At 47.9% G+C, this 24687-nt stretch overlaps 1 protein-coding gene across 5 annotated transcripts in view; it reads right to left on the bottom strand.

Annotated features, from left to right (window-relative positions):
* Nucleotides 1-24687, bottom strand: part of KANSL3 (KAT8 regulatory NSL complex subunit 3) — a 470654-nt gene that overhangs the window by 122864 nt on the left and 323103 nt on the right. For all 5 annotated transcript variants that reach the window (XM_069214408.1, XM_069214411.1, XM_069214407.1 and 2 more), the window contains 2 exons: nucleotides 4531-4700; nucleotides 3407-3626 (listed from right to left, as the gene is read on the bottom strand). In XM_069214408.1, coding sequence (XP_069070509.1) covers nucleotides 3407-3626; nucleotides 4531-4700 — 390 coding nt within the window. The remainder of the gene's footprint in view (nucleotides 1-3406; nucleotides 3627-4530; nucleotides 4701-24687) is intronic.

Here is a 24687-nt window from a genome sequence, read left to right as displayed (position 1 = left end):
GACCATTGACTTTGTGTTTCACCACTGTGCATGTTAATTGTTCAATGTCCACTAGTTGCAGATTGCATTTTGTATTCAGTTGAAGCTGCCTATTGGCTTTATCGTGGCGTTAGACATTGCAGTTGAGACATTGCAGATGAGCTGTGTTTTTCCACATGGTAAACTAAGCTTGTATTTTTCGTATTTTCTCTTGCCGAACACGATAGCATGATAAGGAAGCGCATATTTTTTTTTTTCTTCGGAGCAGGGAACAGGTTGGCTTTGGAAGCGGGAGCCTTGAAATCTTGGCCAATTTTCAACGTTTTTCCTTCCATCTCTGACCTACAGTAGCCAGCATGTTTTGAATATTTACATCTGAGAGGGAAGGGCCTTTCAGAAGGCTTTTTCCATGATTGTTTAAGCTATAAAAGGTGGCCCTGGTCAGTAGCGGGGGGAATTTCCGAGACCTTAGTCAGGATTGGATGTCAAATGCCTGACATTTTCCTGTGAGGGTGGATATCTCATTCTCACAGTTGAACAGGGGTCATCAACTTGCTTGCACAAGAAAGATGAAGGGCCTTGGCAGGCCCTACGGTGATAAATTTTGACTTTATCCTTTGTTTTGCATTTATGCTATAATATAATCACATATATTTCCTTTGTACATTGCAGTTGAGAATATTTTCCTTTCATTGCTGTGACTTTTTTTTTTTAAACGTGTGCCTCCCACCTACTAATCCCTTTTTTAGGAACCTTGTGGTGGAATAATAATAAATGTCTTCTTTAAACTAAGAAGTGCATTTCAGAGCTTTTTGTAAGCTCGATCATTAGTGAAAGCAAAACAAAGGGGGATTAACCACTCCCCTTTCCATCGTTATTCCAGGGGTGGTGCCCAGAGATCCTCCAGGTGGCCACTTGATTCTGCCATCTTGAATCCAAAGTTGGCAGATGCCCCTGGGAGCATCTGAGTGGCCAGATCAGGTACGTGAAGTCACAGCCCCCTCCTGATAGGTGGTTACCCTGCTAGGTGACCGATCCCCCTTCCTGGGCTTTTTACAGTCTCCCTCTTGGGTGGGTCCTCAGATTCGATGAACCGATCCCCCTTCCTGGGCTTTTTACGGTCTCCCTCTTGGCTGGGTCCTCAGATTCGATGTGCAAGATTCCAACAGCATTCCCCTGCAATGTTTACTTCACCTTCTGGCCAATGGAACTGCAACTGGACCCTCCAGGAACCGATAATCTGCATCTACAGTAATGACTCTGCTCTGCAACATTGTTCCTCTGGCTCCTTCCAACAACTACAACATTTCCTTGGCTCTGCATCCTCCAAGGGCAACGAGTCTTCAGTCTGCACAAGAAGCAAGAAGGAATCTCCCTTGGAGTGAAGGAGTCACTCCCCTGCATCCGCAGGCACCAACTGCAACGACGACCGGCTGCATGAGTCTCCTCTCCTCCAGAGCTGCGTGGATCCTGCATCACGGGTGGTGGTCTGGAGTGGTCCCCTTGGTTCTTTCTACCAGCTATCCAACTTGGGAGGCGGTAAGCCCTGGTCTGTCATTGCAGGATAGTACCCCTGTGCATCGCGATCCCTGCAGCTAGCAAGACTTGTTTGTTCCTCCTCCAAAGGATCTTCAGGCTCCGTGTAGCCCGACCCCCAGCACTTCTCCTGCAACGCACAGTCTCACAGAAGGGTGGGTAGTTGCTCTTGCCACAACCAGGCACTCCATCAGAAACTGGACTTGGTCCACTTTCTTTGCAGGTCCTCTTGTCAGGATCCACCTTTCGGTTCTTCCAGTCTTGTGTGGGTCTTGCACAATCCCTTTTCAAAGTTCTCCTGTTGGTTTGGGGGAAACCAAGTACTTACCTCTGCTCTCCTGGTTGCTGGGAGTCACTCTGGTACTCAACTGTTAGGATTCTAGGTTCCTCCAGCTCCCCTTTAGTGATTCCACTTCCTTGGGAGGGGGACTGCCTTTCAATTTCCACTTTTTTAGTATTTGGTTTGGCCCTGCCCTAGGACCCTAGCTGTTTGCTATTGCTTTTACTAATGCCTATTGCTTTCTAGGCTATTTCCTGATTGCTAGTGTGTATATAGTAGTGTGTTTACTTACTTCCAGTTGGAGTATTGCCTATACAATATTTTAGCATTTGTGTTACCGTAATAAAGTAACACTGTGTGGTTCTTTCATGTGTGTAAGTGCTGTGTGACTGTAGTGGTATTGCATAAGCTTTGCATGTCTCCTAGATAAGTCTTGGCTGCTCATCCACATCTAACTCTAAAGCTGCACTGGTTTCCTAGACACTGCCTGCACTTCACTAATAGAGGATAACTTGACCTGGTATAAGGTGATAACACCATAGGTGCTCACCACACACCAGGCCAGCTTCCTACACTCGCTAAGTGTGGGGGTGAGTTTACTTGATAGTTCAGCTAGAAAGTTTCCCGGACCATATATCCTCCACAGGGCTATGTCACAGCTGTCCAATCTGGGGATCAAACAGATGTTCCTGGATGGAAAAGGCCTCTTCCTCAGTTGCTGAGGCCTCGTGCAGTTCTTCCTCTTCGACATCTAGGTGGCAGAATATGTTGGTTGTCTGAATATCTTTACTCTGCATTTCTCTGCAATGCACTTGACTTTCCTAAAAACTTTTCTCCAATGGTAAGGCTCAACAGGCCTCAAAGTGCAATTTGTTATGGTCCGGAGAAAGGCACAGGTTGCAAACCTGGTGGAGGTCGGTTTGCGGGTATTTCGCATGGCAGCTAGGAGAGAAGCGAAATAGAGTCTGTTCCATTAGCAGTGCATCACTGATTGAAACAGATGAGGGGAGAAAAGGCCCAAGCGGGCAAGGTCCGACGGCTGCGACTGGAGCACATCAAATAGAAGTGCGATGATTTTCTTCTTTTATTGAAGCACAATGATGGAACGTGATTGAAAACAATACTGATGTGTGCAGAGGTTGACAATGAACTGAAGGGAGAAGAAAACCGTCTCAAATTGAAGTGATAAATAAAATGTCTGAACCTGATGGCAGAAGGAAAACAATCTAACAATGGAGTCGATGTGCATCATCACTAAGAGGAGTCACTTTGCTTTGAGACTCGAAAGATTTCTTCAAAGAAAAAACAACCTGCACACATCCGGACTCAACACTATATGGCAGGAGTATGCACATCATGTGTATCCACAGCCACACATGCCTCGAACATTGGCATTTCTCTTCTTAACTCACATCAGATTCAAGGACCCCTTTGTAGAACACAGCTCCACCCCAGTTAGAATGCAAAGCCAATCCTTGGTTTTCCTACCCAGTTGTTCTCCTCTGCTGAACTACATGCTCTTCTCTGCAACTCTTGAGCTCTTCTGCTTCTCTGTCCCCAGGTATTTACCTATCTCTCACGTCTGACCCAATGACCCCTTTCATTACTTACCTCCACCCTGGCTTGAGATCTGTGCCAGCCCCGGCAGACTGCTTGCCAACTTGGCAAGTCCGCCATTTGTCAGCAGCTGGTGAATGGCAGTGTTTTTTCCACTGCCAGAAGCAACAAACGATGATGCTGATGTTACCACAGGGATGGTGCGCACTATGTTGGCTGCACCCGTGCTCAATGATGCAAGGCTATGAGCAGGCACTGTCTTAACCACCGAGTTCTGAAATGTAAACAAAAAAGTTTGGATCAGAACACCTAAGTCCTTTGCACCAGGTAAAAAAGGGCACTTTGGAAGAATGGGAAGTAGAAAAATTGACAACAGGTCAAAGGGAGGAGGCCTGCAGACAAACAGCAGGAGGAATAAACAGGGGTGAGTGGCATACATGGGGTGTCAGTGGAAGGAGCACAGCTCTAGTCTGTGTGAGGGTGGAGGAAGAGGCAGATGACCATTAGAGGGATGAAATGTGAAACCAAGCTGCAAAGGTCCTGGCAAGCAAACCCAATCCTCGCTGGGGAGCAGAGGTATGCCCTTGGGGGTAGGCAAGAGGAAGAGGCAGAGGGACTAGAAACAGGGTTGTTGTGAATGAAAAGCAAGACAGAACTGGAAACTAGTCACAGATCACCAGAGCAATGTATGAAGTTATTCTGTAGGAAAGGTGGGACCAGTGAGAGAAGGAGCACAATGGTGTGCTGAAGGGAGCATGACATGTTGTCATACAACAGCATAGGGTACACTGAGAAGCTAGACACCCAAGCACACTGGCATCACTGAGGGAAATATACACACTAGATATGTGAGGACTAGACAACACACAGGGGAGAAAGACCCAATGGGAACATAGTATGTTGGTAAACAGGTGGCTGTATAGTTTATGGCATGGATGAATGTGGCTAGTGTGCAATGGACAGATAGAGGCCATGATAGTTGGAGTTGTGTTCTTGAGAGTTACATTTTGCGGTGTAAAATATATGTGCAATGTAGTATCACTGAGCCATGTAATAATGTATAAACGTTAATCCTGCAAGAAGACCAGACAAATTGTCGAGAGTGCAACATCAGTGTAGGAATTATTATTATATAACAATCTGTATTCAGCATTACTGTGCGATACAGCGCTATGTACCTGTATGCTAGAACCAGTTGTAGACACAGTGCCATGTAGCCGAATGTTGGACACAGAGGAAGCAGAGTTGTTTGGCAAAACGTGTGGCTTGCTTCCGATCTCCTGAAGACTGAAGCTTAGACCCTGGAGGAGGCTGCTGGCGGAGGCGGCAGCCGAAGTAGCTGTTGACCCTGAAATAATAAGCAAATGTAACTATAGCGGTAAGTCCATAATGAAGCTGAGTAGAAGGCGTACAAGAGTGTGACGAAAAAACATCAGGTGTCTCAAAATCAGAGTTCAGGACATACCGAGCAGAGAACAGAGCCCAACGTAAGCCATCAGGAGACAGCAGAGAAACTAGAAAGCGTCGGGATATAATGGGACATAAAATGCAAAGCCTAAGGCCAACAGAAGAAGTTGGATGTTCTTCAGAAGGTCTTTCTACTGCCACACGGTGACCGTGGCATGCTTAGCCCTTCAGCATGTCCAATAATCTAACTGGGTGATACCTTATCACATGCTTTAACATTTTTGTTTCGAAAACAGGCATTTGTGTAAGAACCATTTGTTTATTGGCATTTCAGATATTACAGTAACCCAGTGGTACACGGTTATGCAGAATAGCATATCAAAGTGTTACAAGAGTCACATTTCGTTAAGGTGCTTACAATTCAAACTGCTTGTAGGAAAGTGCCCCTTTTGGCATGGTTACCCACCTCTCTTTGCCTAATGTTAATGCTAACATGTCTGTGCTGGGATCCTGCAAACCAGGCTCCAGCACCAGTGTTCTTTCCCTAAACTGCACCATTGTTTCCACAATTGGAACATCCCTGGCACACAGCTAAGTCCCTTGTAAAAGGTACCAGTAGTACCAAGGGCTCTGTTACCAGGGACGGTCCCCAAGGGCTGCAACATGTATTATGCCAAACTAAGGGACCCCTCACCAAACACATGCACACTGCTATTGCAGCTTGTGTGTGCTGGTGGGAAGAAAAAGGTAAAGTCGACATGGCATCCCTCTCTGGATGCCATGCCTCCCAACCACTGCCTGTGGCATAGGTAAGTCACCCCTCTTGCAGGCCTGACAGCCCAAAGGCAGGGTGCACTATACCACAGGTGAAGGCATAGGTGCATGAGCAATATGCCCTTACAGTGGTTAAGTCCATTCTTAGACATTGTAAATGCAGTGTGGCAATATTAAGTATATGGTCTGGGAGTTTGTCATTACGAGCTCCACAGCACCATAATGGCTACACTGAATCCTGAGAAGTTTGGTATCAAACTTCTCAGCATAATAAACCCACACTGATGCCAGTGTTGGATTTATTGTAAGTATTTCACCCAACCGTTTATTGTAAGCCTGACTTGTCTGTGCCAGCCTGCCACTAAAAGACAAGTTTCTGACCAATGGGGTGAGAGCCTTTGTTGTGTTGGGATGTACTGTATCGTGGGTTGGAATGCACAAGAGGGTGGAATGTACGGGAGTCATGGGAACACCACGTGAGGGAGGTGGAATGCGGGAGTAACAGGAGGCGAGAGAGACGGTTGAGGAGGGCAGAGAAGGAATGACTTGTTCTTGCTACGGCTTGTTAATAAAAGGAAAATACCACTTACGAAGTTGCTGTCTCTGTCTTGGATTGAAGGAACACAACAGAAAGTGGCGACGAAGGTTAAGTCGAATTCCAGCGTGGCCCAGCGTTTCCAATTTGATGACGAACGCCGAGGATCTTCGTGGAAACGGGCTTATTCTTGCAGTGAGTCGGGTTTGTGAGGTACAGTGCAAAGTTTGCCATAATAAGCGGCACGCGCAACGTCCGTTGGGTGCTCGAGACAAGTTTCATATACGCACGCCTTTACTGGCGCGTGCGTTGCTACGAGCTCAACGTTAATGCGGCATGACGCACTGTGTGTTGACGGGCGTTGTCTAGGCAACTACATAAACTGTCCAGGACGTTGCCAAGCAATTTTTTTCTTTTTTTTTTCTCTTTATATGACATCGTAATGAATTGAGCTACTTTGTTTCCAAGGAGTTCCCTTACTAGTGTGCTGAGTCGAACAAGTTATTAAAGAACAGAACAGAACAGTAAAGAACAGGTCATTCCTAATGGCACAACAGAATTTTTGCATAAGCCCACCACATGCATTTTGGGCTTCAGGTACTGAACCCTCAATCAAATGGACAGAATGGAAGGATTACTTTACTAATTACATTGAGGCTATAGACGAAGGAAAAACAATGTCTCCAGAACAGAAAAAAAGAATCCTGTTACATTCGCTTGGTCCAGTAGGATTGAAAACGTATAGTAGAATGCAGAAAAATGTACCTATTGGAGATGGAAACATTTTTGATGCAGCATTAATGGATCTTGACAAGTATTTCACACCAAAAGTATGCATTGGCATCACACGTTTCAAATTTTTTCAACGCAAACAACATAAAGAAGAAGAGGTAGATGATTACGTAGCAGAATTAAAGAAGTTAGCCATTGATTGTAAATTTGGCATTTTACATGATGATCTCATTAGAGATCAATTAGTCATGCATGCTCGTAATCAGTCCATAAAAGAACGCCTATGGATAAATGGCGATGCACCACTGGAAGATGTTCTAGCGATTATTCGTAAAGCTGAGATTTCAGGAAGGTGTGCGACGGAATTGAAGCCTTCAGATAAAGAGGACTGTAGTGTTTTCAAAATAAATAATCGCAAATCAACATCTAACTACAAAGAGAGAGCATCAGAAAAAACTCCAACGTTCAACTACAAGGAGAAGGTAGATCACAGAGATAAAAAGTGTTATCGTTGTGGCAGTAAAGAACACTTGGCATTTTCAAAATCGTGTCCTGCTGCGAAACAAAGGTGCAACAACTGTGGTGTAGTTGGCCATTTTGGAAAGGTATGTCAAAAGAAAAGAAATAGCGTCAAATGCGTGTATGAGAATAATGTCAACAGTGATACAGAAGACGAATGTGGAAGTATTAACATGATCAAAAACGTACAGAACAAATTCGTATTGAACATTAATGGAAGTTATTTGTCGAAAAAACCAATGTGCGAAATGAAGATTGGAGGGATAGATATCAATATTCATGCTGATTCGGGATCGCCATTTACCATAATTAACGAGAACGTGTGGGAAAATAAATTTTTGCCAAAAGTAGGGAAACATTTATTACCTCCTGACATTGAACCGGAGAGTTATACGGGCGAAAAAATCAATGTACTTGGGTACAGATGGTTAGTTTTTCAATTCAAAGGAAGGAGTGCCAGAGGCAAATTATATGTAGCAAAAACAGGACCTTCACTCCTGGGTTGGCAAGACCAAGGTAGATTACATATGATTTTAGATCCCAACAGTGAGGATAAAGTACTTCTGGCAGATTTAGGAAATTCAATGGAAGAGGAACTAGAAAAGAAGTTTCCTAAAGTCTTTAACAAACAACTCTGGAAACTATGCGGGTTTGAGCATGAGATTGTATTGAAACATGATGCACATCCTAGGGTACATAAATTACGACCTGTACCTATAATGGTAAGAGAAGAAGTGTCGAACGAATTGGAGAAATTGGTACAAATGAACGTAATTGAGCCTATCGAGAGCTCGGAATGGGTTTCACCGGTGGTCGTAGCACGGCGCAGTAACGGGAAGATCCGTCTTTGTGTGGATTTGCGTCACCTCAACAATAACATTGTCATAGACCAATTTCCGTTGCCAAAAATTACTGAAATGGTATCCAGTCTTAAAGGCGCTACTTGGTTTTCTAGTATTGACTTATCAGCGGCGTATCATCAGATTCCTCTGTCACTACAATCGAGGAAATTAACAGCCTTCATCACTCATATAGGGTGTTTTCAATTTAAAAGAATGCCTTTCGGTTTGGCATCTGCCGCTGCTGTTTTCCAGCGCTTGATGCACAAACTATTTGGAAAGGAAAAAGGAGTAATGTTCTTTCAGGACGACATCCTTGTGTTTGGAAACAAAAGAGAATGTCACGATGATAGAGTGCAACGTGTGTTACGTATTTTGGAAAACAATGGATTGACTGTTGAAATGAGTAAGTGCAAGTTTGCAGAGAGAAGTGCGACATATTTGGGGCACGTTATTAGTGGCGAGGGAGTTAAACCTAAGCCATCTTTAGTAAGCACTATTAAGGAAATGTCACCACCATCATGTAAGGATGACGTTAGGCCATTCTTGGGCATGGCAGAATTTTGTGCAAAGTTTATTCCAAATTTTGCAGAGAAAGTATTTAACATAAGACAATTTCTTTAAAAAAATGCAAGATTTGATTGGAACTCAGAGTGTGACGTGGAATTCAAAAACATCAAAGAATATTTGTGCAAGGTCCCTAATTTGAGTGGTTTCGATCCGCTACTCCAGTGCTACTTGACCACAGATGCGAGCGATAAAGGTCTGGGTGCAGTGTTGTCACAGAAGGATGATTGTGGTACGGAGAACATTATCCTGTTTGCATCTAGATCTTTGACATCGGCTGAGGAAAAATATCCCATTATTGAAAGAGAGGCGCTTGCTTGTGCGTGGGGTTTGGAGCATTTTCGTTCATTTGTGTGGGGTAGGAGTGTCATCATCCAATGTGATCATAAACCACTAATGAAACTTTTGTCTTCAGAGGGTAGCGTTGTAGCATCGCCAAGAATTGTGAGGATTTCTATGAGAATGAGTGAGTACATTTACAAGATGGTGTACGTACCAGGGAAGAAGAATGTGTTGGCTGACTGTTTCTCTAGAATGCCATGTCCTTTAGAAGAGTGTGTGGAGGACTCTTGGGATCAGTTTAAAATTGCATTTATTTTTGATTCTGGCTTACCTGCTTTAAGTAAGGACAGGTGGGAAGTGGAACAAAAAAAGGATGAGGAATTGCAAAGTGTGCTAACATTTTTGCGGGTAGGGTGGCCCAAAAAAGATTTATTGTCCGAAGGGAGTAAACCTTTTTGGGAACTCAGAGCGGAACTATCTATAGAGAATGATTTAGTTTTGAGGGGCAATAGGTTTGTTCCTCCTAAGAACTTCCGTGCAAGCATCATAGAATTATGCCATGAGGGTCATTTTGGGATAGTACGTACTAAAACAATTGTTAAAGAATATTTTTGGTGGCCAGGAATTGAGACCGCAGTGGAGAGATTTGTGCGTAATTGCCATGTGTGTGCATCTGCTGACAAAACTTTACACACTTTGAAACCACCTATGGATCAGAAATTAGTTCCAGTAGTACCTTGGGAATGTGTGGCCATAGACTTAATGGGACCTATTGGAGAACAGCAGGAGTATTTGGTGGTCATCATGGACCTTTTTTCAAAATGGCCTGTGGTTAAAGTAGTTAAAAAGGCGGATACTGCATCTGTGTTGGAATGTTTGGACCAAACATTTTGTTCGGAAGGTATTCCGGCCTTACTCTTAAGTGACAATGGGGTACAATTTGTATCAAACATTGCTAAAGTTTATTTCGATAGAGTTGGAGTTTCACACAAAACCACTTCATTGTACAACCCTAGTGGTAATGGTTGTGTTGAGCGGTTTAACAGAGTGTTAAAGGGAGTCATTCAAGCAGCTATGAGAAAACAGTACGATTGGCATACGGCTGTTTGGAAAGCGGTTTGGGCATATAGGGTAACAGAAAACGAAGTTACTGGCATTAGTCCATTTGTTGCCATGAGGGGTAGAAAGCTTAGGTGCAAGTTTAATCCAGCATGGTTATACAAATGTGGTATGGATTTTTGGTCTGTGAATGATGTACGTAAGAGGATGGAAAAAACGCAGGATAGAAGCAAATCATATTTTGATAAGGCTCATGGTACGAAAAAAAACCAGGTCAAGGTTGGAGATTGGGTATGAATTAAAAAACCTTTCAAAGTAGTCAAAGGTGAGAGCCAATATTTTGGACCGGAACAAGTAAAGGAGGTATTACACAATGCTGTGAAGTTACAAAATGGAAAAGTGTGGAATTTGAAACGGATTGCATTATGTCCAGTAGTACATGAAGGTGAGGATGTGGAAAATGTAGAAAATAAGATGAATGACCCTTTTGGAGTGGATGATGGTGAGACTTATAACCCAGGCACACCAGTTTTGAGAGACAGTAATTGTGGTACGCTTGAAAGTTCGTATAACGATTCAACCAGCGAAACGAATGGTGGCGATGATATGGAAGGAATTGGTGAAGCAAGGGATCAAATTCAGAGTAAACAAGAGTCACAATTGGTTTCACAAGAGTTGGAACACAACCAGATTTTGGACACTGATAAGAGAAGAAGAAATGTACCCCTGTGGCTAAAAGACTTTGTTTTAGATTAAGGATTTCACTATTCAGTAGTTCTTCTTTTGTATTTCCTTTTGGGGTTCTTTTGTTCTAATTATTTAATTTTATTTATTTATTTATTTATTTTTTCTTTCTCTTTCATTGTATTAAGGAAGGGGAGTGTGTTTGAATGTAAGTCTTAGTCAAGTCTTATTGAACCAAGTCTTATTAAGGAAGGGGGATGTGTTGTGTTGGGATGTACTGTATCGTGGGTTGGAATGCACGAGAGGGTGGAATGTACGGGAGTCATGGGAACACCACGTGAGGGAGGTGGAATGCAGGAGTAACGGGAGGCGAGAGAGACGGTTGAGGAGGGCAGAGAAGGAATGACTTGTTCTTGCTACGGCTTGTTAATAAAAGGAAATTCCACTTACGAAGTTGCTGTCTCTGTCTTGGATCGAAGGAACACAACAGCCTTTGTGCTCTTTTGGGTCAGGAACAAAGCCTGCTCTGGGTGGGGGTGCTTCACATCCCCCCTCTGCAGGAACTGCAACACTTGGAGGTGAGCCTCAAAGGCTTAAGCCTGTTACAGTTCCCCAGGGCACTCCAGCTAATGAGATGCCCGATCTCAGACCAAGCCTGACGTTTGGCCGCAGGTCTGCCAAGACATTTAGGAAAAACTAGGAGGAGTGACCTATGCAGCTAGGACTACCACTAAGGTGTCCAGAGCTGACATGACCCCCTCCTTACAGAAGCATCAATCTTGCTTTGGTGGAAAGTAGCCAATAGGGATAGGAATGTGCCCTCCTCCCCAAAGGGAGTGGGCACAGGAAGGGTGTAGCCATCTTCGGGGACAGGAGCAAATTTGCCCTCTGACCTCTGCAATGCCCCCTAAATCTAGTATTTAGGGGCACCCCTGAATCTGCTCACTCTGCACTCAACGCTCAAGGCCCGATTCCAGTAGGCCCACCTCTCCAGAGAAGGTCCCCAGGTGATTCCAATCTCGAGTACACCTTAGGTTAACCTCCTCCTGGCCAACACGATGCCGCCTGCAGCCTAAATCTGGAGGACTCCCCCTGACCGTGACCGGATCCGACGAAGATTCCTGACGCCCAAAGATACCCCTGCACCATCAGCCCCCCTGTCCTTGGAGAATCCGACCAATCGTCTAGCAGGCACCTCTCCTACTGGTCCAGGCTTTGGTTTTCTGCAACGGACTCCCTGGACCCAGCCTGCAACTGTACTTACCTGAAACAGGGATCCCTTTGGTTCTAGAAATAAGGTAATAAAACATAGTTTTCTTATATAAATACATTTCCCCAGAGTTAGACAGTGAGCGTGTGCCTCATTTCTTGACTGTGTGTGTGTGTGTATACATCAAATGCTTTGCACTACCCTCTGATAAGCCTAACTCCTCGACCACACTACCACAAAAGAGAGCATTAGTACGATCTACTTTAGCCTGTTAGGCCTCTGGGGATTCACTGGACTCTCTGCACACTATATCTCATTTTGGTATGGTGTATATATAGAGCCAGCTTGCTACACTGCTCACATTGGAATCACCATTGCTTTACTTTCAGGTTTATACGTTTTTTCTAGCATATAGGGGTTAGGAGTGGAAATGTACCCCTGCAAATCGGTAGGCGCCAATAAGGTTCAGGTTTAAGTAAATTCAGAACAATCAAACAAGAACCTGAGTAGTGTCCTTCCATGCTGTGGTGGTTAGGTGGGTTCAGATCAAATTGTCAGGGTGGGCTGGAATGGGAAGCACCAGCTCCACGATGGGGGCAACAGTGGTGAGCTGTTGTTGACGCACTGTTGCCCCAGTGTGTCAGGGGCAGCTCTCTCTGAAAATCAAAGTGGGTAGACACTCAGGGTGACATTGAGTCAGCAGGGCAGTCTCTGCTGTCATCAGCGTTGCTTCCTGCCTCCCCCTCTAACTCCCCGCTCCCCTCCCTTGTGGGAAAAAGTCTCTCTCCCATGGGATTCCCAGCACTCCACAGCCTCTGTTCATAATAGAGCAATAGGTTGTTGCCTGACTACTTGCGCCTCTTCCCGCCCCAGTGCCCTTTCTTCAGCATATGCCCAAAGAGTGACGTCCCTCACCCACGCCTCCAGAGTAGGGTTCACGTGTGACTTCCATAACATGGCTATTTTCCGCTTGGCTAGGGTCAGATTCACAAATCTGGTCCCTACTTCATTGGGAGCTTGTCTACTGGACAGACCCAGCAAGCAAGTTGCAGAGGAGGCATACAAGTTTCTGTGTAGCATCTGACAGTCTCATCACAACTGTGTCACAGAACCCAGTAAGTACACAGCAGATTCAGGTTGTGTGACTAAAAGTCTGCGTCTAAGGCTTCACAGCGGGGAAATACCCTAGGTTCGCCCCCATAAATAGTTCTAATCCTGCAGGGGGTGAGGTAGGTTTGATGGATATGATTACATTGTAGGCATTTAAGACTGGTGTTCTGTGAGACTTTCTGGGGATAGGTGAGTACTTTTCCCCAATCCGGCTCTGTCAAATACCGACCTATATCAGTCGCCCAGCAAGTCATAAGAGCATCCAGGAACCTCCCGGCCAGACTGTTCAGTGCCCTGTAACACAAAGTAATTTAGTGAGTTCCCTCCCCCAATGTCAGAAGATGGCGAAGGTCTGGGTGAGTGGATGGTTCCGTGTCCACGTTTCCCCACAATTCCCGTATGGTGCAGGTTACCGCCTCATGAATGAGGAACTGCCCCACAAGTTGCCTGGTTTGCTCCGCCAAATGGGATAAACGTGCCCATCTGGAAGCAGTCTCCCAGGGTTTCGACTCCCACCTCGGTCCAGGGACTCAATTGTTGCATTGTGAAGTGGGTAAGGGGATCTCTGTGAGGTATTCCCACTATGGGGAACTCAGGAGCATAGAGTGTATCAGTACCAGTGCAGCGCAGTACTCTTCGCCAATAAATAAGTGCTGTGGACAGCACAATTTTCAGTCGTGGGACATGATGGGCTGGGTGCAGATGTTTGGCCCGCAGCTTCCCTTGAATTAACTCTATGCTCAGCGGGCCCAGTTCCAGGCAGTTCTCCTGGGCTAGCCACTTCTCAAGCCATTGAAGTTGTGTCGCCAAGTAGTATAATTCAAAATCGGGTACTCAGAGTCCCCCCTCAGTGGGAGGGCATGCATTGTGGTCAATGCTAATCGTTGCCGTCTGCCGTCCCAAATCAGATCTGAGCATGACATCTAATCTCCTAAACCGGGTCACTGGGACTCTTACCGGCAAGTTTGCAAAATAATAAAGTAGTCTCTGGAGCATTACCATCTTGGTAAGCGCTATGCATGCCATAATGGGTAATTTGGCGGAGTGCCAGAATGCAACGCAGGACCCCACTGACCTAAAAGCTTTTCCCACTTTACCCTCCCGGACATCCTCCAGATCATCTGGATAGCCAGATATCTGAATGATCATGGGGACCATGTCATGCCCAGGGGACCTGTGGTGAGGTGGCAGAGGCCCTCAGCCACCAGAAACACACTGGTCTTTATTTAAATAACTCAAAGACCCGAGTAACGCTCAAATTCTTCTAGTAGCTGCAGTGCATGGGGAATATGGGGGTATATAGGGAGGTCATCCGCGTACAAGAAGATGATGTGTCTTGTTCCATCCATTGTAATGCCCCAAGTCAGGCCCATTTCACTGAAGCTCTCCACCAAAGGCTCAACATCCATGGCAAACAGGAGTGGTGCGAGGGGGCACTCCTGTCTGGTCCCGCTATGTATCGTGTAGGGGTCTGAAATTGTGTGTCCTGTCTTGACCCATGTTGAAGGGATGGTATAGAGTAGCCTGACCAATTTCAAGGACCAGCGCCATTCGGAGCATGATGGCTTCTAGGAAGTCCCACTGCACCGCATCTAAGCCCTTCTCAAGGTCCACCGACACAATGACTGCTCCTGGGTCCAGCGCGTGACCCCGCACATACAGTACAGATTAAAGGCGTTGCAAGTTAAGGAAGGTGTTGCGAATGGGGTTGAACCCATTCTGATCACCATGGATTAAAGTTTGTAGATTGGGGAGCAGTCTAGCGGGCAGGCCCTTCTTTAAAATTTTGAAATCAGTATTTAACACGGATAGGGGCCTGAAAACAGCGACAGGCGTGTCATGTTCCATGGATTTGGGTAGTGGTATCACTAGGGCCTCTATAGCTGTCGGCGGGAGCGCCCCAACCTCGTAACCATCAGCAAATAGTTCAGTCAATTTCGGGGGCAGTGTTTGTAGTAAAGTACCCTCTTTTTGGCATGGTTACCCACCATGTTTTGCCTGCGGTCAGTGTGTTTTGACTGTGTTCACTGGGATCCTGCTAACCAGGACCTCGGTGACTGTGCTTGTTCCCTCTTAATTTAGTTGTTCCTGACTTAGTACACCCCACAATTGGCATACTGGTGCCCCCATGTAAGTTCCTAGTGCATGGTACCCAGGGCATTGGGGCACCAGGGGTTCCCCAGGGGCCGCAGCATGTATTATGCCACACATGGGAGCCCATGCAAAATGTCTTTGCAGCCTGCCATTGCAGCCTGCATGAAAAGGTGCATGCACCCTTTCATTACAGGTCACTGCACCAGATCACTGTAAGTAACCCCTATGGCAGGCCCTCCTAGCCCAGAGGGCAGGGTGCAAGTACCTATGTGTGAGGGCACCTCTGCATGAGGAGAGGTGCCCCGACGAACTCCAGCTCCATTTTCATGGACTTCGTAAGAGCAGGGAAGCCATGTTACCAGTGGCTCCATTTTCCTGGACTTCGTAAGAGCAGGGAAGCCATTTTACCAGTGTACTGGACACAGGTCCAGCTACATCATGGTAACTCCAAACCTGGGCATGTTTGGTGGCAAACATGTCAGAATCGTACCCCAATACTCTTGCCAGTATTGGCTGTATGATTCCATGCACTTTGGGGGCTCCTTAGAGGAACCCCAGATTTGCTCCTACCAGTGCGCATGGTTTTCCCAGGCAGCCTGCGCTGCTGCCATCCAACAGACAGGTTTCTGCTCTCCTGCTGCTTGACCAGCTTAAGCCCAGGAAGGCAGAACAACAGAATTCCATTGGGATTGGGAGGTAACACAAAATAGGTGCTTCATGGCTTGGGAGGGGGAGCCTCCCCAAGCCACCAGGATGCTACGAAGGGCACATTTGGTGCCCTCCTTGCATAAACTGTTTTGCACCAGTCCAGGGGCCACCGGTCCCTCCTCTGGCGTGAAACTGGACAATGGAAAAGGGGGGGGGGGGCACACCCCCGTCCATCACCACCCCAGGGGTGGTGCCCAGAGCTCCTCCAGGTGGCCACTTGATTCTGCCATCTTGAATTCAAGGTGGGCAGAGGCCCCTTGGAGCATCTGAGTGGCCAGGTCAGGAAGGTGACGTCAAAGCCCCCTTCTGATAGCTGGTCACCATGCTGAGTGACCAATCCCCCTTCCTGGGCTATTTATGGTCTCCCTCTTGGGTGGGTCCTCAGATTCGAAATGCACGATTCCAGCAGGACTCCTCTGCATCGTTTACTTCATCTTCTGGCCACCAGGACTGCAATTGGACCCTCCACTAACCGACAATCTGCAACTCCAGCAAAGACTCTGCTTTGCAACATTGTTTCTCCGACTCCTTCCAGCAACTGCAACATTTCTCTGACTGTGCATCCTCTGAGGGAGACAAGTCTTCCGCCTGCACAGGAAGCAAAAAGGAATCTCCCTTGGAGTGAAGGAGATAATCCCATGCATTCGCAGGCACCACCTGCAACGACGACAGGCTGCGTGGATCCTCTCTCCTGCAAAATCGCATTGATCCTACATCACAGGTGGTGGCCTGGAGTGGTCCGCTTGGCCTTCTCTACTAGATGTCCAACTTGTGAGACGGTCAGTCCTTGCTGCGCCTTGCAGGACAGTATCCCTGTGCACCACAACTCTTACAGCTACCAAGGCTTGCTGGGCCTTCTTCCAAGGGATCTTCAGGCTCAGTGTAGCCCCGGCCTCCAGCACTCTTCCCTGCAAAGCACAGCCTCCTGCCTGCTGCTCCAGTGAATGTGTGCTCCAGGTGTGCTGGGTGGGCCTAACGGCGACTCCTGTGCCTGCTACCTGTGAGTTGCCTGTGGTGGCTGCATCCTCAACTTCTGACTCTCCTCACTGCTGAGGGTCGCCTGGGACTCCCCTCCTTGGGCTGAGTCCCCCCCGGACCTTCCAGGTCCCCAGCAGCTCTGCAACTCTTCGACTCTTGCCTTTGCCTGGGCTTGTTGGTTGGTTTTCAACACCACTGACTGACTGCAAATCTTCTTCCGATGTGGGACATCGACTGCATCACTCCTGGAACTCTTCACCTGCTCCTGTGCTCCACAGCAGACTCCTGGTCTTCACTGTTGACATGGTCCTGCATCTCCAGAAGGGTGAGTAGTGGCTCCTGCCCCAACTGGACACTCAAACTGGAACTGGACTTTGCCCCGTTCGTTTGCAGGACCTCTTCTGTCAGAATCCATCTTTCTTCCAGTCCTGCTTGGGTCTTGCACAGTCCTTTTACAAAGTTTACCTGTGGGTTTGGGGAAAAAACAGATGTAGGAAGTTGGTTCTGTATATACTATCTCAAAGTAAGAGATAGTGTGCACAGAGTCCAAGGCTTCCCCTTAGAGGTAAGATAGTGGCAAAATTAGATAATTCTAATGCTCTATTTTGTGGTAGTGTGGTCGAGCAGTAGGCTTATCAGAGGGTAGTGTTAAGCATTTGTTGTACACACACAGGCAATAAATGAGGAATACACACTCAAAGACTTAACTCTAAGACAATAGTTTTTATATAGAAAAATATATTTTCTTAATTTATTTTTAGAACCACAAGTCCAAGATTTGAAGTAAATACATAAATTGCAAGGTAATCCACACAGGTAAGTTGGGAACTTTGAATTGGAGAAATAACATATACAGTTTTTGTTAAAATGGCAATAAGCTATTTTAAAAGTGGACAGAGTGCAAAAATCAACAGTTCCTGGCAGAGGTAAGTATTGGTTAGGTTGTGAGGTAAGTAAGACACTTACAAGTCTAAAGTTCCTGGGCATAGGCAGCCCACCATTGGGGGATCAAAGCAACCCTAAGTTACCACACCAGCAACTCAGGACCGGTCAGGTGCAGAGGTCAAAGAGGTGCCAAAAACACATAGGCGCTTATGGAGATCAGGGGTGCTCAGGTTCCAGTCTGCCAGCATGTAAGTACCTGCGTCTTCAGAGGGCAGACAAGGGGGGTTTTGTAGAGCACTGGGGGGGGGGGGGGGGTCACAAGTAGACACACAAAACACACCCTCAGCAGCACAGGGGCGGCCGGGTGCAGTGTGCAAAGCAGGCGTCGGGTTTTGTATAGGATTCAATGGAGGGACCCAGGGGTCACTCTAGCGGTGCAGGCAAGACTTCAACTGGGATAGGCAGAGGGTCGCCTGGGGGTCACTACTGCACTGAGGTACGGTTCCTTCTGGTCCTGGGGGCTGTGGGTGCAGTGCTTGGTCCAGGCGTCGGGTCCCTTGTCACAGGCAGTCACGGTCAGGGGGAGACTCTGGATTCTCTCTGCATGCGTCGCTGTGGGGGTCCAGGAGGGTCGTCTCAGGCTACTCACGAGGTCACAGTCGCCTGGGAGTCCTCCCTATGGTGTTGGTTCTCTGGAGCTCGAGCCGGGTGCAGAGGGTGAAGTCTCACGCTTCCGGCGGGAAGAGTGGAGTCTTTGAAAGTTGCAGAAAAGTTGCAATATTGTTGCTGTGTGTTGAGCAGTCTCGCTGCTCACTGGAGTTTCTTGGTCCTTAGGTTCAGGGCAGTCCTCTGTGGCTTCAGCGGTCGCTGGTCCCTGTTGGATGCGTCGCTGGTTGCAGTTTTTCGAGTCAGGAGACAGGCCGGTAGGGCTAGGGCCAAAGCAGTTGTCTTCCGTCATCTCTGCAGGGCTTTCAGGTCAGCAGTCCTTCTTAGTTCAGCTTGCCGGAATATGATTTCCTGGGTTCTTGGGTGCCCCTAAATACTAGATTTAGAGGTGTGTTTAGGTCTGGGAGAGCAGTAGCCAATGGCTACTGTCCTTGAGGGTGGCTACACCCTCTGTGCTTCCTCCCTGTGGGGAGAGGCGGAAGCATCCCTAATCCTATTGGGGGAATCCTCCAAACTTAAGATAAAGGATTTCTAAAGGCAGGGGTCACCTCAGCTCAGGACACCTTAGGGGCTGTCCTGACTGGGGAGTGACTCCTCCTTGTTTTCCTCATTATCTCCTTCAGCCTTGCCGCCAAATGTGGGGGCAGTGGCCGGAGGGGCAGGCATCTCCACTAGCTGGGATGCGCTGTGGCACTGTAACAAAAGGGGTGAGCCTTTGAGGCTCACCGTTAGGTGTTACAGTTCCTGCAGGGGGAGGTGAAAAAGCACCTCCACCCAGTACAGGCTTTGTTCCTGGCCACAGAGGGACAAAGGCACTCTCCCCATGTGGCCAGCAACTCGTCTGGTTGTGGCAGGCTGGCAGAAACTTGTCAGCCTAACACTAGAAGTCGGATTGGTATCCAGGGGGCATCTCTAAGACGCCCTCTGGGTGCATTTTACAATAACTTCCTGTAGGAAGTTGGCTCTGTATACACTAGTTCAAAGTAAGAAATAGTGTGCACAGAGTCTAAGGGTTCCCCTTAGAGGTAAGATAGTGGCAAAGGTAGATCATTCTAATGCTCTATTTTGTGGTAGTAAGGTCGAGCAGTAGGCTTATCAAAGGGTAGTGTTAAGCATTTGTTGTACACACACAGGCAATAAATGAGGAACACACACTCAAAGACTTACTCCAGCCAATAGGTTTTTATATTGAAAAATATATTTTCTTAGTTTGTTTTAAGAACCACAGGTTCAAGATTTACATTAAACACTTTAAATTTAAGGTACTTCACTTAGATACTTTAGGAACTTTGAATGAAAACAATATCATTTACAGTCTTTGTAAAAATGGCAATAAGCTATTTTCAAAGTGGACACAGTGCAAAAATCAACAGTTCCTGGGGGAGGTAAGTAAAGGTTAGATTAGGAGGTAAGTAAAACACTTACAAGTCTCAGACCTAGGGCATAGGCAGCCCACCGTTGGGGGTTCAAGGCAACCCCAAAGTTACCACACCAGCAGCTCAGGGCCTGTCAGGTGCAGAGGTCAAAAAGGTGCCCAAAACACGTAGGTGTCTATGGAGAACAGGGGTGCTCCGGTTCCAGTCTGCCAGCAGGTAAGTACCTGCGTCCTCGGGGGGGCTGACCAGGGGGGTCTTTTAGAGCACTGGGGGGGAACACAAGTAGGCACACACAACACACCCTCAGCGGCACAGGGGCGGGCGGTTGCAGTGTGCAAAGCAGGCGTTGGGGTTCAGGTAGGAAACAATGGAGGGACACAGGGGTCACTCTAGTGGTGCAGGCAGGCACCGGGGGGGGCTTTTCGGGACAGCCACCACCTGGGCTAGGCAGAGGGTCGCCTGAGGGTCACTCCTGCGTTGTAGTTTGGTTCCTTCAGGTCCTGGGGGCTGCGGGTGCAGTGCTGGTTCCAGGAGTCGGGTCCCTTGTTACAGGAAGTCGCGGTCAGGGGAGCCTCTGGATTCTCTCTGCAGGCGTCGCTGTGGGGGCTCAGGGGGGGTCGTCTCTGGTTACTCACGGGCTCACAGTCGCCGGGGAGTCCTCCCTGAGGTGTTTGTTCTCTGGATCTCGAGCCGGGGGTGTGGGGTGCAGAGTGTGAAGTCTTACGCTTCCGGCGGGAAATGTGTAGTCTTTGAAAGTTGCTTCTTTGTTGCAAAGAAGTAGCTGGTTTTGAACAGGGCCGCTGTTCACTGGAGTTTCTTGGTCCTTCAGTCCAGGGCAGTCCTCTGATGCTTCAGAGGTCGCTGGTCCCTGTCTGATGCGTTGCTGGAGCAGGTTTTCGAAGTTGGAGACAGGCCGGTAGGGCTGGGACCAAAGCAGTTGTTTTCCTCCTTCTCTGCAGGCTTGTAGGTCAGCAGTCCTTGTTTCTTCAGGTTGCAGGAATCTGATTTCATGGGATCTGGGGAGCCCCTAAATACTGAATTTAGGGGCGTGTTTAGGTCTGGGAGGGCAGTAGCCTATGGCTACTGTCCTTGAGGGTGGCTACACCCTCTTTGTGCCTCTTCCCTGTGGTGAGGGGGGCACATCCCTAATCCTATTGGGGGAATCCTCCAAACTCAAGGTAGACAATTTATCAAGGTAGGGGTCACCTGAGCTCAGGACACCTTAGGGGCTGTCCTGACTGGTGGGTGACTACTCCTTGTTTTTCTCATTATCTCCTCCAGCCTTGCCGCCAAAAGTGGGGGCAGTGGCTGGAGGGGCGGGCATGTCCACTAGCTGGGATGCCCTGAGGCGCTGTAACAAAAGGGGTGAGCCTTTGAGGCTCACCGCCAGATGTTACAGTTCCTGCAGGGGGAGGTGAGAAGCACCTCCACCCAGTACAGGCTTTTGTTCCTGGCCACAAAGTGACAAAGGCACTCTCTCCATGTGGCCAGCAACATGTCTGTTGTGTGGCAGGCTGACAGGAACTGGTCAGCCTAACACTAGTAGTCGGATTGGTATTCAGGGGGCATCTCTAAGATGCCCTCTGGGTGCATGTTACAATAAATTGCACAATGGCATCAGTGTGCATTTATTGTGCTGAGAAGTTTGATACCAAACTTCCCAGATTTCAGTGTAGCCATTATGGAACTGTGGAGTTCGTGTTTGACAAACTCCCAGACCATATACTCTTATGGCTACCATGCACTTGCAATGTCTAAGGTTTTGCTTAGACAATGTAGGGGCATAGTGCTCATGCACATATGCCCTCACCTGTGGTATAGTGCACCCTGCCTTAGGGCTGTAAGGCCTGCTAGAGGGGTGACTTACCTATGCCACAGGCAGTGTGAGGTTGGCATGGCACTCTGAGGGGAGTGCCATGTCGACTTAGTCTTTTTCTCCCCAACAGCAACCACAAGCTGTGAGGCAGTGTGCATGTGCTGAGTGAGGGGTCCCCAGGGTGGCATAAGACATGCTGCAGCCCTTAGGGACCTTCCATGGCACCAGGGCCCTTGGTACCAGGGGTACCAGTTACAACGGACTTATCTGAGTGCCAGGGCTGTGCCAATTGTGGAAGCTAAGGTACAGTTTATGGAAAGAACACTGGTGCTGGGGCCTGCTTTGCAGGGTCCCAGCACACTTTCAATAAAAATTTAGCATCAGCTAAGGCAAAAAGTTAGGGGGTAACCATGTCAAGGAGGCATTTCCTTACAAGCAGGGTCCCAGCACACTTTCAATCATAACTGGGCATCAGCAAAAGGCAAAAAGTCAGGGGGTAACCATGCCAAGGAGGCATTTCCTTACACCAGATACTTACCTCTTCTCTCCTAGTCGATGGGTGGCACTCTGGTACTTACCTTTTTGGGGTTCCTAGCTCCTCCAGCTCCCCTCTACAGATTACACTTCCTTGGGAGGGGGGATGACTTTCATATTAGACTTACTTAGTATATGGTTTAGTCTCACCCTAGCGCCTCCAGTATTTTCTGTTATTTCACTGTTTTCTATTGCTTTCTATGCCAATTCCTGACTTCTAATGTGTATATAATAGTGTGTTTAGCCATCTGCTAGTAGATTATTGCCAATCCAGTATTTTAGTATTTCTGATACCATAATAAAGTATCTTTATTTTTGTAACACTGTGGGGTTCGTTCATGTGTGTAAGTGCTGTGTGACTACAGTGCTTTGCCTCCTAGATAAGTCTTGGCTGCTCATCCACAGCTACCTCTAGAGAGCCTTGGGCTTCCTAGACACTGCATACAACTCACTGATAAGGGATACCTGGACCTGCTATAAGGTGATAACACCATAGGTGCTCACCACACTGTAGGGCAACTTCCTGCAGTGTTCCGGCAAACAACTTACAGATTTCTGTGGGTAGTACGTTTGTGCCTGGCATCTGACCAGTCACCAGGGTTTTGATAGCCACCTCAATTTCTCCCTCTGATACTGGTGCACCCAGTGAATCCTGTTCTGCCTCGGGTAGAGGCCTCAGGGGCAAATGTTCCAGGAAAGCATGTAGCGTCTCTGGAAGGTTGGCTTGCGGGGAGAGGCCGTATAAGGAGATGCAGTGGTTCTTGATTGGCCATTGATGTGTTCCGGCACATACAGGGTTTCCCCTCTCAGGGTCATCAAACGTGTTATTGGGGTGACCCTGGACTCCGGTCATACCAACCAAGCATGTAGCCTACCTGCTCTCCCCTCTTCTTCATAGGCGCAGTTCACATAGTTAGTGTAAGCGTGTCATCAGAGTCGCTCGAGAGCCACATTTTGCCTTTCCCTCACCTCTAAAAAATGCAGAAAGAAGCCTCGGATCCCACCCTGCTCGCTGTCCCGCGCATGTAATTCAGTGTTCAATTTCTGGAGGTCACGCTCTCTACATCTCACTTGATTCCCACTGTTTGCCCTAGACACTGCCCTCTCACCACCACCTTAAAGACCTCTCACTCAGAGCCCTGGCTCTGTGCTGCCCTCAAGTTGAGGGCAAAAAATGCAATTAGTTTGTCCGTCTGTGCATCTTTGAAGATGGGATCTTTCAGAGATGTATCTTCAGAGATGCAGGGCAAAGTCTCCAAGTTGGTACGGGGGGCTAGTGTCAGTCGGTTGCAAGGTCAGGAGAATTGGGCTATGGTCTGACAGAATGCGTCCCGGGGACTCAGTTTGTGTGATGGATCCACTAAGCATTTTCATACATACAAATCTGTCAATCCTTGTGTGGACTGGGTAAACAGGTGAGTAAAAACTGATATCTCGGGGGCGGTCGCGCACTAAGAGTTCTCTGGACCCCTCTGTCATCCGCCCGGAAGACCAAGCAGATCCACAACCGTAGCGGCAACCGAGGGGACCCCCTGTGGGATGCCAGACCAGTCGCTGTTGCGTGGTTCTGGATTGAAAGGGCGCACAGATCACTGGCCCCCCGGCCACCCACCGGGGGCCTGCGCCGACCGATGATAGCTCGCTTTCTCAACTTCAGGGATCGAGACAGAGTTCTTGCGGAGGCCAGACACAGGGCCGATCTCCTCTGGGACAATCACAAAATCCTGGTACTCCCGGACTACACCTATGAGGTACAGAACAGATGCCGGTCCTATGAACGGGTCAAGCAGAAGCTAAGAGCCATGCAACTCTCTGATATGTTGTTGTTCCCTGCACTTATGAAGGTCATCCTAAATGGAAAAGCTCACGTCTTCGACTCACCGCAGGAGGCATGGGCTTGGCTGACAGAGGAGGCGCCGATATCCAGCAAAGAACCTGGAGAACGGACAGAGGCCTCGGCCGAGGACCGCTTGCTCCCCCGGAGGGAGAGGAAGAGAAGCCTAAGATGCGCCGGAACCGGACGTCGAGGCCGAGCAGAGCTTGAGGCCCCGACGAGTAGGGATCGAGAAGTCGATCTGGAGCCGGGCACAGGGGGAAGCAACGAGAATCACCCTGGAAGGGGGGGCACAAGCCAAGGAACTAACAAGGGGGATCTGGGCCTATCCCAGGCGCTTGGCTGATGAAGCTGCTTGACCGATACCGGGTTGCTGAGCCCTGCTAGAGGGGACCCGATAGGGACGAACTGAGTATGCACTGAATGCTTGCTGTGAGACAAAGCTCTGAGGCCTGAAGGGTGCACTACGGCTAACCTTCTAAACAAACATTGCAAGAGATCCGTGTTTCAGGAGGGGTCCATCACTCCACACTAAAGTCAGATTTACTAATTAAACTGGTTAGAATGGGTATTAGGGCGACAGATGCTTCTTGGGTGGAAGTATGGGGTGGGGGGAGTTATGTTTACGCCACAGTTACAAGTTAATGTATGCATAGGTTTCCTGAGACACGAGAATTTCTTTTTTCCCTTTTCCTTTTCCTCCCTTTTTCTGTTCCATGATGTGAA

This window comes from Pleurodeles waltl, chromosome 11, assembly GCF_031143425.1.
Source record: "Pleurodeles waltl isolate 20211129_DDA chromosome 11, aPleWal1.hap1.20221129, whole genome shotgun sequence".
Lineage (NCBI taxonomy): Eukaryota > Metazoa > Chordata > Amphibia > Caudata > Salamandridae > Pleurodeles > Pleurodeles waltl.
This window is presented reverse-complemented; position numbering and strand designations above follow the sequence as displayed.